Raw genomic sequence first — 17,311 nt, 5'->3', positions numbered from 1 at the left:
TAGAACATGAGGCTTTGATTAGTGACAGACTTTGGGTAATGGAAGAACTAATAGTTTTACTGAGTCCCATGAGCTTGGAAAGGTCATGGAGAACAGAAAATACATATGACAATAACAAATTAATGTCTCAGTTTTTGAAAAGGAAGAAAGAGTTTGAATTGTTTAATTATGCTGACAAGTGACCATGACCTCAATGTCTGGTAAAATTCTAGAACAGATTTTGTTCTATAGGACATCTAATCTATGAATAGGATAGATGGTATCTAAAAAAATAAACAGTAGTCATTGGATTATAGATGAGTTGGAAAGGACCTTATTGGTTTGTTGCTCAAAAATGAAAGATGAGGAAATTGCTTCCCAAAGAAATTAAGTGACTTAACACAAAGTTATGCAAGTAGTAATTGGCAGAAAAAAAATTGGCATGGATTAATCAAGAAGAGGTTATGCCAAAATAACTCTTTTAAAAAGGATTTTAATTGGTTCTTTTGGTCTTTACTTTGCAGTTATTTCTTCCTCGTGACAAAGAAAAAGAATTAAACAAAATATAATGTATTTTAATAGTATATACAGTATTCTTTCCTACTTGTCCTGCAGCTCCAGTTCTTTTTGTCCCTTAAGGCAGGGATTTATTCTTTTAAAAAATATTATAATATTAGCTAAAATATCAGAAGGAATCATCTAAATTCAGTTTACTTGAATTTTGCAAAACATTTGACTAATTCTATTTGTATGTGATTTTACATAAAAATAAGAAAGGTGTAAGAATCATACATTAGCACATTATGGTTCATGTATGACATCTGGACTGGTGCTTGTTTTGGTTTGACTTGTGAATTAAGATTGGTACCTTGCAGGTTGTACAGGCATTGGATCTAATTTTGCCCCACAGACTTAAAGTCTGCTTATTAATAGGTAATGTGGAACTGTTTGAATGGCTAAAACCAAAGAATAGTTTTAATGATTAGAAAGATTTCTTTAGTATAGTGCCTTAAACATTAGTGCTTGACTCTTTCCTGATTAGCTTTTTATCAATGGCTTGGATAAAAGCCAAAAATGATATACATATAAAATTTGAAATGAGTTAAGATCCAGGGATATCTTGACAGGTTAGAACATTGGGCCAAATTTAAATTTCATTTAATAGACAAAACCAAAAAACATCCATAAATATATGTAAGTATGGGGTATAGTTTGCAAATTTTTTGAATCTTTTTAGTCAACTGGAAACTCAATATGAGGAAAATAATATGACTGACAAAAAAGTAAATGTATCATTAGCTTACAGAAAAAAAGGAAAGTATAGCATTGTCTCACTGTACTAACCTTAAACCACATCGAGAAGCTTATATACAAATCTGGGTAACACATTCCAAAAAGGACAGTTACCAAGATTATAAATAAACAAGCAAATAAATGTGCCTGACAGCACAAACACACACCCCTCAACAAGCATTTATTTTCTCTTTCCCAGACCCGCCTTCTGTGAGTGGGAGGGGAAGAAGAAAAGAAAACCCTTATAACAAATCTACATTTTTAAGCAAAACAGATTACTACAATGGTTATGTCAAAAAAATGTATGCCTCATTCTGTCTCTTAATTCATCACTTCTCTGTCGGGAGGGTGGGTAACATACTTTATTATTAGTTCTCATTTTATTGATCATAATTTTTAAGTCTTTCAAAATTATGACTTTATAAGTTGTTATGTAAATTGTTCTCTTGATTTTGCTCATTTCATTTGGTTTTGGATAGTATCAAATCTTTAGTTTGAAAAATGACCTTCTTCCTCTTTTGTAATAAAACAGAGCTTCTTGCTGTTTGTCACATATATTGATGAGACTATCCATTTCCGTTGATGTGCTTGAGAACAAATTAATATTAACAGAAGAAATCCAGAGTCAATATTTAGTGATAAAAAGACTTGGTCAGGATAACACATTAGGACACATACAGGTGGTACTTTCATTTCTACTTTAGATTTCAAGTAAAACTTCAAGAAGGAGAATGGAAGATATTGAAAATGAACAGTTGGTTAAGGTGATATTGGAGAGCTGGATTGAGTTCTTTGGACCATAACTGAAGATACCAAGATGTTGAGTTTTTAGAAAGGGAAGAAGTCAGATTCACAAATTATATTTCACTATCTTTTTGTCTCCTCTAGGTTGATTATTTCCATCTTTTCTCTGATTCCCATTATCATTACCTCATCTCCTTTTCCCCACCTCATCTCCTTTTCCCTATGAAGTCTTAACTGAGCCTCTTCTCTAATGCTAGTACTCCATTTATTAATTTAATTTTTATTTATTTTATATACATTTTGTATTTATTCTGTGGTTACTTTATTCTCCACAATAGAATGTAATAAGCCGTTTGAAGTTAGCGACTGTTTTGCTTTTATTTTTGTCTCCCCAGGGTTGAATGGTATAATAAGTATAACATCATATTGCATAAAGTCTATTGAATAAGATGATTAAATGATTTGGAAAATTAATTAAATTAAATGTCAGATTTGAAACTCAAGTTCTTTATTACATACTTGCCTTAAAATGAATGTGAGGTTTTTTTTCCTACACAATTTGAAATGTTAAATAGATGATTCTTAGTTTATTGATTACCAACTATGTTTTAACTAACTTTTAAACTATGTTCTACCCATTATTTTACATATTTGTGATATCAAACTGTGATTTTGATTTCAGACAGTCCCAAATTCAGGGTTTAAATGTTAGTCAAGGTTGATTTTTCCTTTTGTGAAATCTGTGATACTTCTGTTGTTGAGTAGAATTTTAAAAATTGTTGGGCCATAGTTTTAGAGCTGGAAATGTCATCTTGTCTAGCCCCTTTATTTTATAGATAAGACTCAGAGAGTTGAAATCTCTGATCATGATACAGGTTTTGTTGTAGGGTTATGAAGAATTAATATAGAGATATTTTTTCCCAGTAGTTTAATGAAGGAAAAGTTTTAGTTCTTAAGTCAAGGTGATGCTTTTATTATCCAAGTGGTGCTGTTAGCTCTCCTTAAAATTAAAATTAAATTATTTAAAATTTAGATAAAGAATTTGTGTCAAGAAATTTTTATCTTTGGATTGTAATTTTGGAATTTACTTGTACTATTTATAGAAGATTAGAGCTTGAATAATGTAAATCTTTTTAGTATTATAATAGGATGATAGATGCCTATTTATGAAAATATGAAGAATTTCTGTAGATTTCCAACTGATTTCTCCAACAAATACCTCATTCTCATTTTCTTTTCTTAATAGGCACCAATTTGTAGAAAACAACTTGATACTAAAAATGGGTCCAGTAGATAAACGAAAGGTAAGTAACATTTATTTTGAAAATCCAGTTATAGAGCTCCATGTTTTCAAATAGTATTTCTCAGAAGATTAATGTTTTCTCCTGCATAGTGGGGTGAAGAACTATACTTTCCAAATATTTTATAGTTTACAGATCCTCTTAGGTAGTTAGTATAATTATTAATTTTCCCATTTTACAGATGAGTTAAATGAAGCTCAGAAGGGTGAATTGACTTAATATAAAAGTTCATATACCTTATATATAATTCAGTTTCCTGACTTTTAAGGGGAAAACTTTTTCCATGCTTTGCACATTTCATATTTTTCCTATATTATCTGAAATTAGTAATTAACCCATTTTAACAACTGAGGGAGATTATAGCAAATCGAAACTTGCCTTCTCTGATAGAAGGCAGGAGAAAAATTCATCCCAGGTCTTATACTCTCAGGCCAGTATTCATTATTATGTGTATTAACCTGATTTCTCCAGCTAAAATTTCTCTTCAACTTAAGAGCAACTTGTGACAGTTTTTCATCAGGCATCCTTAATGTTCTAGATTTTTTTTTTTTTTCTTTTCCTCATAGTTAAGCAAAAAAAGTGAAAATTTTTAAATTGAATATATTCTTTTTTATATAGATAGTAATTTTGTTAAAACAGCTTTTAAGTCCACATCTGAAAAGTGAAAAGTTAACAAATTAGGAGCTTGTCTGCTCTTAGTTTGTTGTATCTATCAGTGTTATTACCATACTTCCCCCATTGGTTTATTATTTCTGTCTGTAGCCTGAAACAGAAAATCCCAAGTAATGGAAATACAGCCTATGGATAAAAAAAGATACTCATTTGTAGAATCCCCTTTACTCTGGAAAGGAAGGGTGAGGGAAGAAAACTGTGGTAAGGGGTCTGATTGGAGGAGTTCCTAACTTTCAATTTTTGAAACTTGTTCTAACTTATATGGGTAATAGAAAATTTTGACTTTGCCTGCTTTTTTAAATCTGTCTAAATTAATCTGTATAATAGAAATCATAATATGCCCTGGAAACACATGGTCTGATAAATGAAGGAAGAATTATATTAAATACCCATCTTGGAAGTGCTTGGTTGTCTTTTCCATTTTTCCTTTTCTTTATGCAAAGTTCAATTCCCTATATGGGAATTGAAGAGATTTGGCTTGGTTACACAGGTGAATAGGGCCTATTGCCTAACAGAAGTTGGCCTCCAGGAACTTTAATGGGCAATCATAGAAATGATGTCCCGTAAATAAATCTTGCTTCTTCATTTTGGCAAACATGGATTTTTATGTTTATTTGCATCAGGGTTTATTTGCACGCCGTCGTCAGTTGCTCCTTACAGAAGGACCACATTTGTATTATGTGGACCCTGTCAACAAAGTTTTGAAAGGAGAGATTCCTTGGTCACAAGAACTTCGGCCAGAAGCCAAGAATTTTAAGACCTTTTTTGTTCACACAGTAAGTTTTCTTCCTGAGCTCTGTTCATTTGCTTTGTAACTTAAAGAATTTTATTCTTTTCCTTTATATCTTCTAATAATAATGATGATGATGATGATGATGATAACTGCTTTTTAAATAAGTATTGCAGTTGATAAATTTCCTTCTAGTGACCCTGTTATGCAGGTAATAGTGTGACTGTTTTCCTTCAGTATTTCAAAAGTTTTGTGATTTCATTAATGTGAAAACTTTTTATACTAATACATCTAATATATCTTTAAGAGCTGAGTAAATGATTCTTATGAGGAGCTATGATCAGCCTCCCCATAATGAGCTTCTCAACACTTAGACTGTCTTGAGATAACAGGTTCATATTCTCTGACCATTTCCATATTTGAAGCCTTTCTGGTTCCATTAGCATAGACTTTGAGAACTCAGAGTCACTTCTGTCTCACAGGAGTCATTAGAATAGAACTTTTGAGGGGGAATCCTCATTTTATGGATCAGGAAACCAAGAGTGGCTTCAAGACTTGACCATAGTTTCAAAGCTAATAAGTGATAGAACCAGAATTTAAATTTTTTTTTTTTGACTCCAAGTTTTCTTTTTTTCTATATCCTGTTATCTTGTATGACTGGCTGCACTAAACTGGAATGACCAAGAAAAGAACCTTGCTAAATTAACTTTTTTCTTAGGCTGCTCACTCACTTTCTACCAAAGATCAGACTCATTTAGAATATTGTTTTGAAGACTCCATTCTACATGATTTTTTTTTTAGTTCTACTCAGGATTTAATCTGATATTTTTTTAAATCTGTATTTTTCTTTTTTTTTCTCCCCCATTTTCCAAATAATATTGTAATTTTATTGGCACCTTTTATTTTTATTCTAATTATTTCCACTTGTCTTGTGTGTCCTTACCCTCCACCTAGTCAGTAAGCCTTCCCTTATCACAAAAAATTTGACTGACACAATGACCATTTCTGAAGACATTTCAGCATTCTATACAGTTAGGCCCTTACCTCCTTAAGGAAAGGATAAAAGATAATTCTCTCTTTTTCCATGATTTTGCCTGTTTTTTTTTTTTTTTTTTTTCAAGTGGTGATGTCTTTTTAGAGAAGCCACTATCTGATATTAACATTATGATGTGAACTTAGTTATCTTATTTTAACATTGTTGTTTTGGTGTGCAATTTTATGGAAATCATTAAACTCTGATCTCCTTATAGCCTAACAGGACATATTACCTGATGGACCCAAGTGGGAATGCTCATAAGTGGTGCAAAAAGATACATGAAGTTTGGCGGCACAGATACCAGAACCATCCGAATACTGCTGTCTAGGAAAGCTTATCCCAAACTGGCCTGGCTCCTGCCTGCTGCTCCATGATTCAGCAATATGGGCTCGGCAGCACATTGGAAGGACCTTCCCATGCCACCTGTTTAGCCATCTCAAGGGGAAATCATATGTCTGATATATTGCAGTTTTTTATTTAAAAAGAAAAAAAAATGACAAAAACAACAACAAAAAAAACCAACAACAAACATAAATGGAATTCAGGGTCGCTTTGCTTGTTCTTTGTGCTTCCGTTGAGGCTTCCACATGCATATCGTTGCAGTGAAGATCTTGCTTTGGTGCCCTTCAGCTCAATTTCTGCTGCAAACTAGTGGATAGACCTTGCATTACCAACTTCACTTAAGATAAATTGAAACTGGTCTTACATGCACACACCCAAAATCATGTACCAGTCCTATGTGTGTAAATGGGACAGGGATTATTTCTGTGATTTTGTTTCCCCCTTCTCCCCTTGCCAAGACCCCATCTAGATTATCATTGAACTCTATTTCATCAGGGAGCTTTTAAATGCCTCTGCTGAGGTTTTGCCATTGTCTCTATGGGTTTATTTTATTTTATTTTATTTTCCTTTTTTTTTTTTTTTGGGTATATGGCAATTGTGGTCAGGTTGATTTTACCCTTTTCCATAATCTCTAATAGAGTTCTGGTTGCAGAATTTCCGTGGTACTTATTATAATTATGTGAGTGCACCAGATGTATGCTTGGCAGGCAGGCTTCATGTTGTGAAGAGTATGGTATAGGTTTTAAGAAAGAAAATGCTGAACATGGCACTGAAATTTTAAAAAATTAAAATTACTGGTTCCTGAGGGTTATATAAAATTTTAAGTTTGTCATTTTAATTAAATGCATTGAAGTCCTTAATCAAGAGGGCCGTACAGGTAGCAGCATGCTTTTAATGAATACTAACTGAAAATAAACAAGTTAGTAACAAATTTTAGTCATTGATATAGGAAATATAGTCCTGACATTTTTAGATGAATTCAGGTTTTTCCTTTCTCCAGGATGTGCACATATACTGCCCTCATGACTGTTGCTACCTGCTTTTAGTGGATATATGAAAATGAATGAGAAGAATCCTATCAAAATTGTTTTAATGGGTTATGGTGTAGTGAAATGTACAGTCCTTCCTGTTCATTAATTGATGCAAATCTAATGTATCCTTCCTGAGAATAATTTTTAAAACAGTTAAATGTGCTTGGGCACTTTACTAATTGAGAAATGGAGGAGCAGAGATGAAACTTTTGATACTGAAGAAGAAAGTACGGTACTTTTTGTTTCATCAGTACATTATTATTGAAGGGTTATATGTCACATGAATCCTTTTTATGTTAAATTGTGGTTGAACATTTCTTGTAATATAACAGAGAGCTATTAACTTTATATTTAACCTTTCTCTAAATTTGTTCTCTAGCAATTCTGCTGAGCCATCTGGCTCTCTTACAAAGAGCAGGGTTTTGCCTGGAGATGTGTTACTCATAATTGCATTAAAAGGGGTAAAAATACCATACTTAATCACCTTTTATTGATAAATTAGCATTTTTTCTTAGCTCCTCTTCTACTTGATTTATTTCCTTTTTGACACCTTTTTTTTTTTTTCCTTTAAAGGGGAAGTGTCCTGCTATTGGATAACTTTTTAAAATGTCCACATCATTGTTAATTCAGTTATTTTATTTTCTTCATGAATAAGTAGGTAGAAGTCCTGGTAACCCAGCCAGGGATAAGATATTTTCTTAATTTACCCAGAAATATTCCTGGGATATTGTTATGAGTGGTGCATGGTTGGTCTCTGAGAAAGTTTTGATACTGCTGCATGGGAAATTTTCTCATATTTATCTCCATTATAGACACAAGGGTGATGAGAAACTTTTCTGTTTTTTCTTTAATGTAATCTTCAATAAGTGTAATTAATATAAAGCTTAGTTCAGTTAGAAGGCTCTCCCTGTCTCTAAAGAAGTCATCCATCAGTCTCAGACATAGTGTGCCAAATTTGATCCAGATTTAGAAAAGCTTCTATTTCTTCTTCTTGTCCCAATTAGGTGGTATGAAATTATTTTTCTTACGTCCTCTAATGTGGTAACATAGATTGTTTCAAAGTTATGTTCTCTTTCATGAACTGGGAGCTCACTAGCTATGTTCACTTGATTATTCTTAAATTAGACTGGTGCAAAATGGTTCAGATAGTGTAATATAGGTAGTAGAACATTTCATGGTACTTGTGATTTCTGTTTGGACATAGAGCCCAATTCATTGTTGGAGCAGCAAGGAGGACCAAATAGTGTAGAGACATTTGTGGCTCATGTGGGACCCCAGAGAGTGGGGATTTTGTAAAGTCTTTCTCTACTGGTATCAGTTGTAGTGCCTTTTAATCATATATTTGTAAAGGGATTTTAAGAAGTTAAACTAAGCATCTGTACTTAGGTTCAAATTCTACTTTTCTTATTTCCTAACCCTGCAGAAGGGTTTTCTTATTTTATTTTCAAAAGATGATATTAACATTACCATTTTAGAACATTTTTCTTTTAGGATTACTTCCCTCTCATTTGATTAATTGCATATATTGGAAAGTTCACTGAAGCATTTATAGAATACCCCACTTTTTTTGTTTATGCAGTTATTTAAACTGCATTAAACTTAAAAGATACCAAACTGCATTTGCCAACAATCTTTCACGGGCCATTTATTTAAGGAGCAACAGACACATCTAATATATGGCCACAAAAAAAGGCATTTTTTGTAGTTGTTTTGGGGAAGGGACACATTCTTTTTTGGACTTTTCCTCTTCTGGGTGGTCATGTCACTACCTCCTAGGCCTTAATATTAATATTCACTTTTAAATTCTAAAACCAGATGGGGATGTTATAGTAGCTTTTGCAAATACTGAAATTATTTTGCCATTAGCTAGAGTTACTGATACCACTGTGAGCTAACTCCTTTTTAGGTAAGTGTTTTTTGTTGCTTACACAAAAGTCCATCCTTTAGAAGACAATTTTATTTTCTTACCCTTTTCTTACTCATATCAAATTTAATCTAGTCTATCCCTGTAGCCCTGGCGTTTAGGTGCCTTTCATTATATTTAAGATCATATATCTGTATGTATGTATATGTCATCTAGGGAGGACGGGGAGGGAATTAATACCCTGTTATTTAATCCAACTAAGAAATCTTTAACTTAATGATAAATAGAGTGGTAGCACTAAACAAGAGTTTCTGACTTGACAGTTACAGAGAGCTCACAACAGCTTCTTACTCTCTGTTTTGGTCTTTCTTTTTATGGGTAAAGAAAAGAATGGACCTGAGAACTATAATAATAATCTCTTCAGAAAGCCTACTGTGCCTTGACTTTCTCATCTGGATGCAGAGGTTGTTTTATTGCTTCTCAGAGATCCCTAGGCAGTAAGTGTTCCTATTTGGATCACGAAACTACAAAATCCAGAATGTGCAAGGGCATTCCAAATGATATTTCATTGTAGTTTTACCACTTTTAGTGTGTAAGGAGAACTTTTCTCTTTTTAAGTCATATGCCTTGTTACCACTTCCCTAAATCTCTTCCTTCAAGACCCTGGTAAAGAAAATAGGCTCCCAAAGACTCTGTGCGGATAAATTATAAATTGCCATTCAGATAGATGGTCTGTTTTTCACTGGAATCTTGTAACGTTATTTACTCTATCATTCAGTTTAAGTTTAGTTCCTTTTGGAACCTTTGTAGTGGGGATCTAGTTCTTAAAGTACAAAAGCTTATTGTACTTGATTTAACTTGATTTAAGGTATTTTCTCATAGAAGGCAGTTTTATGACAACATAATAGTAAGGTCCCCACCGTAGAACTGTGCTCTTTATTGTCTTTTATCTGGTACCTACTTCATTTGGCACTTGTAGCTTATGTTCTGTACCATACATTAAACATTTTTGTTTGAATCTGTGGCCTATGAAAAGTCTCTGACATAAATGCAGTGAAAAGCTATCTGTCCCAAAGAATGAATTTGAATAAGGCTTTTCACCCTCCCTATAAAAGCTTTAGATTGATACCTTGTCATGAATGGAGTCAAGATCAAATTTTCCTCAAAACTTTTAAAAAATTACTCAAGGAATTTGATTATGCTTCTAGATTATGTATGCAATTGGCTTCAACACTGACATTTGGCAGCTAAGTGCTCCATGTTATGTTTCAGAGATTTATATTGTAGCTACGATGTTTAGTGCCTATTAGTAGCTGCAAGAGCATTATTGTAGAGCTCTCATATTGCCACATATTTGGCAGATCATAGATTGTTTCTAGGTAATTTATTATAAATTATAAAAACTCCAAAATATTCGCTGGGTTATTGGGAACCAGTAATAGGGCCTTAATATGGTAGTTGAAAAAAACAAAATAAAACAAACTCAAAACCATAGGTAGATTAATGTTTGGATCTTTAATGGCTAGTGTATTTATTCAATCTCTGAGATTTCAGCTCCACCTGGGCTTTGAGGTCCAATAAACATGAACGAATAGTAAATTGATTGTATTTGGTCTTCAGAAAGGGTTGTTTAAATGAATAATTCAGGGAAATAATTGAGTACAATTCTATTTTTCATCCCTTCTGCAACAATTCTCGGCAGGCTTCACAGCTTTACAAAAGATCAAATCACTTCTGGTTTATTTCTTGATTTCTCCACATCACTCTAGTAAGAGTGTTAAGGAGGAAGAAAGTTCTATCATTCCAGAAAAAAAAAGCATGCAAGGCAGATTTCCTTAGGAGCCATGCTCGATACCACTTTTTAATTTAATAGAGATTATGGGTCTTAAGCCCTTTCTCTCTGGACAATTGCACTACTCTGGAGTTTTCCTCATCCCTGGCTGGTCCCCCAAGTGATGAGTGAACCCACAGATACAACTAAAAATGGAGTGGGAGATTAGGTGTGGAGAGTTTGTTGAAGGTACTATGCTTTATGAATGCTCTACTCATTTCTCCATTTTATTTCCTTTCATACCCAAACTCAGAAATGAACCGATGATTGCTCAGTTGGGTGTGGTTTTAATCTCTTTTTCCGTATATGTAGTGAATGCGTAATCATTTTGTCTTTGAGCAAATATTTTCTAATCAAGTTCTGGGTCACTCCTCTGAATTTTCCTGATGCTAGTGGCTTTGTGGCCCAAGTTTGCATATGTGTGTGTATGTGGATACATACATATGCATGTGTGTATACATATATATGTATCTACATACACATACATATATGTAATGCTGCCTTTGGAGAACTCTTCTAGGTAAGTATCTATCCTTATGGCAAAGAGCAATTTTCAGTTCAGATAGAAGCCATGGGGAGCTGAAAACAACACCTAGGTGTACCTCTTTATCTTCCCCTATAACTTATTTCTTCAGTCTGTGGAGAAACTCCAAACTGTATGCACAGTGGACTATTTATAAAAAGAAAACATTTTTTTAGCTGTGTAAACCACCCTGTAATCCAATCTATATGTCTGAATGACTATGAATGTGGGTTCTTACTGTTGAAAAAGCCTCCATGATTACGTCCTAAGTTTGATCGGATGTTGGCCAAATGTACTAAATTGTGGCAGTATTTAGAACTGCTGTAGCTGTCTTTTAACAACATAAAATTAGGAAATTGAATGCATTTTGATAGTATGTTAGCTGTCTTTCAGGTTGGTGGCAGTTAGAACATGTAATAATCTCTACCTGGTTTGTAGCTGTAACTGATGTACAGGCAAAGCAAAAAAAAAAAAAATAAATAAAGAACTTATGAAAACAGAAGCAAATAATGCAATGATATTAGGATATACACTTTTGTATTTTTATTCTTATATAAGGTTATTTGCTGGCTACTGTTGGCCTCTAGTTCAGTCTGTTATTTAAATTCTAATATATGAATTATTTGGATTGAATTTCATGTTCGGGGCCACCTTGTTGTATGTATTGATGTACAGCCTTGAATGTGAATAATTATTGTAAACTATATTTTACAACTTTTTTTCTGGTTTTATTATATAAATTTTCTATTTGGTCAATGATTTAATCATATCTCATAATTTAATGAATCTGTTTATTCTCTTTCCAGATATTTGTGCTTTAGATGTAGTTACTGAATGAATTTTTCACATATGCTCGATAGTCTTGTAATAAAAAAAAAAGCATGTAGGGCTTTAGGTGTACAATGTCTTGGCTCTTTTCTTTGATTTCTCACCCAGGATCTTCCCTTTCATCACAGAAAATTGAATCCAGGGAGAAGTGGCTTTTCTTTTAAGAGATGGTGTGGTGCTGTTCTTATTTATAATGAAAAAAGTCTGGAGTCCCGATTTGATATTAGCAATGGAGACCAGTCTGAGGGCCATCTAAGATAGGGTTAATATTTGCACTACCTAGTTGGTGGGACTGGCGCGAGGAAAGCGCTTTATATCTCTATAGTTCCAGCGCTAAGTCACTGAAGGGGCCAAAGGGCCAGTTTCTGGAGGCAGAGGCTTTGTTTTTACTCCACGACCCTTGTCGGTCCTCGGGGGGTTGGGGCAGTCAGTTTAGGAGGCCCGGTCCTCGAACTCTGGTCCTACGAGAAGGGAAGGCTATCGTCTCTGGGTGGAGTGAGGCAACCTCGGCAGCGGGCCCACTAGCTACCTTGAACTTGAAAGTTGGCGCGATTCCCTGTCTCCCTCGATATCTCCAGCAGGCGGCCACCTTTCGGAAAGAATACTTCCGGTACGCGAAGGCGAAGAAGGGGGTGGGGAACTAATTTAAGGAGCTGCTTCCGTTCTGGAGGATGGTCAGGGCGGTACTTCCGTCGGCGGGACCCTTTTGAAGGGTGGACTTGTCTGGCTGGAGAGTGCCTGGCGGATGGTATTAAGGACCGGACGCTTCCGGCCCGAGAAAGCCTACCCGCTTCGAGCTGTGTGTAGGGCCCGATCGGAGGGGCTCGGATCATGGCGGAGAATCACTGCGAGCTACTCTCAGCTCCTGGCGCCGCTGCGCTCGGGGTGGGGCCGGGGGGTGGCATGTGTCGGCGCTGCGGTTCTGGGCTTGCGCCCCTCGGGGAGCGGGCTACAGGAGGCGGCTCCAAGTGGGTCCGGCTCAACGTGGGCGGCACCTACTTCCTTACCACCCGGCAGACGCTATGCCGGGACCCGAAATCCTTCCTCTACCGCCTGTGCCAGGCAGATCCGGACTTGGACTCGGATAAGGTGAGAGGCCCGCCGGATGCCACGCTGCTTGGTCCTGGGGCGGAGTGTCTACCCTCCCCCAACTCAAGCTAAGCAGACCCTGGCCTTCCTGCGACACACTCGGCGTTCCCCGGCCCCCTCCCCCCTCCCCATTGTCTTAGACCCGATCTTTCGGACCCCACTCCTTTCAGACAAGTCCTGCATCTGGACCGAGACATTCCTTCAGTCCTGACTAATAGCGGACACTCCCCCCCATTCCCATTCATACCTCTTGTTCCCAAGCTGGGAAGCCTTTGGCTCCGGTTTTGTCGTGGTCCTGTTCTGACCCAGGGTTTCTCGTCCCTTCTTCAGTCCCTTCAGTCTCTTGGGACTGAGGAGACCCCAGTCCTAACGCGATCTGAGACTTCGGCTAAGACTACGTTTTCTCTTTATAGTGTTATATCCTAAGTAGGTTCCCTCAGCTACACGACACTCTGATTCTGTCTCTAGTCTTGAGGGGACCCTGGGATCCTTTTATTCAGTCCTTGACCTCGAGGTGAAGACCTGCACACCCAACCTTTCTCGGGCTAGGGGAACCCTAGGGTAACAAGTGTAGCTCAATCCCATTTAACTAACTAGGAGGATCTTCTTCTTAATTTTATTCCAAACCCCAGACTTTGAGACTACCCAATATTCTCATTTCTCAACCTGAGGAACCCAGGGGTCCTTTCGTATCCATTTTCAACCATAGGCTGAGACTGTCCATTTCTGTTTCCTGAACCCAGCGTGCCGTACCTCCCTTCTCCCCCTCTACCCTCCTCAAAAAAAACATCCCTTTCCAAGTGTCTTCCCTTTACCTCTGGAAACATTTCTGGTGTCCCATAAACCCTCTTGTTTTGAGAGGCCCATCATTCTCTTCCCCGGATTGAGGAGATCATCCTAAATGATTCCCTCCCTGAATTGAATAGACCTTCATATGATGACTTACCTTAAAAGGCAAGATTTCTTAAACATTTTCCACTTGCCATCCCTTTTCACCAGAGAAATTTTACATGACTACAGTATATAAAATAATGTATAAATCAAACATTTATTGAAAATAAATAGTAATTTTGCAACTCCCACATTTAGTTGGGAGACCCCATTTGGGCTCTTAAACTAGCTTAGGAAGCTGAGTTATAAGGGACCTTGGAGTTTCCCTTACTTAAATTCCACTGAATTCATTCCATTCTCCAGCACTTCTACCCTAATGTTCTAATTGGAAGACCTTGTAATTTCCAGTCTCACTTTTTTGTTTACTAGGTTGCAGGAATCTCCCTAGCCTTTTGGTATCTGCCTTGAATTCCTCCTGTTATCAATAACTTTTTCCAACCTAGTTGCTTTGGTCCAGGCAATACTCTTCCCCTAGTGAAAACTACCCCTCACCCTTCCCCAGCACTCATCACTTTCTTTTCTACCTTCTATATTGATGTTCTTTTACTCTTTGGGAAGTGCCTGTGAGTTTATAGTTTAAAATTTTCATGCTTTTGTTTCCCCTTTATTTAACAGAATACTTTATTTTGTTGTGTTGTTTTTGCCTTTCCTCCCCCCTCCCCCCCCCAGTCTCTCCCCCCTTTTTTTAAGGTAGTGCTGGGGTAGGGCTCACCCTCCATTCTCTTTACAAGTATAGTTATTTGTTGTCTTTGATAACTATATATATATATATATATATATGTAGATCTTGCTAGATATTGTTAATTTCCCAGAAGCCTGACATTGAGCACAATAGCAATATCTGGGACAATGAATTCTTTAGGAACAAGTTTTTTATATAGCATTTATTTTGACCTGCTTTTTCCCCTTAATATGATTTTTCTGAAAGAGGTTTTATCTTGCTAAGGCACCCTTTAATGGTGTTATGAAGGATTAGGAGTTAAGTCTAAGCCCTCTTCAGTTTATCCTTTAACTTAACAACACATTTGTTGTTTTTCAGTGCCCTAGAAAGGATTATGGATTGTTGGCCTAGGTAAACTGCCCTTCATTAATTTAATGCTTATACAATAAAACGTTTCTTGACCATTTATCTGCTTCAAATTGTTACCCTTGTACAAAACTGTACTGCTCAAGATCCTTAATTCTTAAAAATCTCCAAACTTAAAATGCTTTTATCTTTTCCTGTTTCCTACAAACTGCTTCTGGTTCCCATTCTTGAATTATGGAATACATGTTACTAACTTGCAGTGTAATTTGGACTAGAAAATGAAAACTTTAACTTTTACCTTTTCTAAAACTAAAATCCCTAGAACTAGGAAGGACTTGAGAGTTTATCTAGTCCAACTCTGTGACTAAAACATCCCTCTATTTCCTCCATAAAGGATAATAAAGTTTCTGTTTGAACAACTCTTAATTTTGTGTGTGTGTGTGTGTATGTTTTGTGGTTGGACATGTGTGTCTCATACAGTAACTCATTTGTTTTTTGAATAGCTGTAATTATTCGGAGTTTATAATCGAGTATAGCTTTACAACAGTTATTTGCTTATGGTAGGAGTTGTCCCTTGCAATGCTTTCTTTTATTTTTATTTTTTTGCTAAGGTAATTGGGATTAAATAAATGACTTGCCCAGGGTCACACAGTTAGGAAGTGTTAAGTGTCTAAGGTCATATTTGAACTCAGGACTTAAGGGCTGGTGCTCTATCCACTGCGCCACCTAACTGCCCCAGTCTTTTATTTTCAAAACATATTTTTTTCAATCCTTGACCTCGAGGTGAAGACTTGCACACCCAACCATTTACCTTTGCAAAACCTTGTATTCCAAATTTTTTCCTTCCCCCATACATATATTAAAACCTGTACAATTCTATATCTATTTCCATTATAATCTTGCTGCACAAGAAAAATCATATCAAAAAGGAAAAAAAAATGAGAGAGAAAAGAAAATGCAAGTAAACAACAAAGAAGTGAAAATACTATGTGGTGATCCACATTCAGTTCCCACAATCTCTCTGGATGTAGATGGCTCTTTCATCACAAGACCATTGAAACTGGCCTGAACCATCTTATAATTGGAGTCACATTCATCAGAATTTATCGTTGTATAATATTGTTGGGTTCTGCTCACTTCACTTAGCATAAGTTCATGTTAGTCTCTCCAGGTCTCTCTGAAATCATCCCGCTGGTCGTTTCTTACAGAACAATAATATTCCATTATATTCATATATCATAACTTACTCAGCCATTCTCCAAATGATGAACATCCACTCGTTTTATAGTTTCTTGCCACTACAAAAAGGGCTGCCAAAACATTTTTGCACATGTGTGCCCCTTTCCATCCTTTAAGATCTCTTTGGGATATAAGCCCAATAAAAAACACTGCTGGATCAAAGAGTATGCACAGTTTGATAACTTTTTGAACATAATTCTAGTTGCACTTTAGAGAATGGCTGGATTCACAGGACAGTAATTTTTTACTAATTTGTTCTGAGTTGGTGAACTTTCTAGGAGTTACTGATGTATCTGTTATCCTCATGAATTGTAATAATTTAGTTTATTATGCTTCTGTTATGGGTATTATATTGTACTGGGAGAGAACGATTTCAATACTTTGGATATGTGATCTCATTGATGTGGGTATTCCCAGCGGTGCAGATTACACCCTATCCATAATTTCTTATCCTGCAGATTTTTGTTCATTTTTTTCTGTAAATCCATCAGAGGAAATCCATTGAACATGTTGAGAGCTGTCTTTTAGATCTTGAGATTACATGGATGCCAGTGGGGGAATTTTCAGTTATTTTCATGACCCATAAAGATGTAATTACTATATAATTATTACTATGTAATTACATTTTGAAAGTTTGCCTGTTCTTTTTTTTTTTATTATAACAATTTTTTATTTTTCAAAATACATGCAGATAGCCCTTTTTGTAGTGGCAAGAAACTGGAAGCTGAATTGATGCTCATCAGTTGGTGAATGGCTTATGGTATATGAATTCTGGGAAGTAAGGGTGGATCACAACATAGCATTTTCACTATTTGTTGTGGTTTGCTTGCATTTTGTTTTCTTTCCGATTTTTTTTTCTCTTTTTGATCTGGTGTTTCTTGTGTGACAAGA

At 35.8% G+C, this 17,311-nt stretch overlaps 2 protein-coding genes across 7 annotated transcripts in view; both read left to right on the top strand.

Moving 5' to 3' along the window:
* The window catches only part of PDPK1 (3-phosphoinositide dependent protein kinase 1), a 110,957-nt gene extending 98,711 nt beyond the window's left edge, over positions 1–12,246 (top strand). For all 5 annotated transcript variants that reach the window (XM_031945667.1, XM_031945665.1, XM_031945668.1 and 2 more), the window contains 3 exons: positions 3,263–3,320; positions 4,613–4,765; positions 5,970–12,246. In XM_031945667.1, coding sequence (XP_031801527.1) covers positions 3,263–3,320; positions 4,613–4,765; positions 5,970–6,083 — 325 coding nt within the window. In that variant the 3' untranslated portion in view covers positions 6,084–12,246. The remainder of the gene's footprint in view (positions 1–3,262; positions 3,321–4,612; positions 4,766–5,969) is intronic.
* A 611-nt stretch (positions 12,247–12,857) lies between these two features.
* Positions 12,858–17,311, top strand: part of KCTD5 (potassium channel tetramerization domain containing 5) — a 100,925-nt gene continuing 96,471 nt past the window's right edge. For both annotated transcript variants that reach the window (XM_012543191.3, XM_031945669.1), the window contains exon 1: positions 12,858–13,263. In XM_012543191.3, the coding sequence (XP_012398645.2) occupies positions 13,006–13,263 (258 nt within the window). In that variant the 5' untranslated portion in view covers positions 12,858–13,005. The remainder of the gene's footprint in view (positions 13,264–17,311) is intronic.

Source organism: Sarcophilus harrisii, chromosome 1 (genome assembly GCF_902635505.1).
Source record: "Sarcophilus harrisii chromosome 1, mSarHar1.11, whole genome shotgun sequence".
Lineage (NCBI taxonomy): Eukaryota > Metazoa > Chordata > Mammalia > Dasyuromorphia > Dasyuridae > Sarcophilus > Sarcophilus harrisii.
This window is presented reverse-complemented; position numbering and strand designations above follow the sequence as displayed.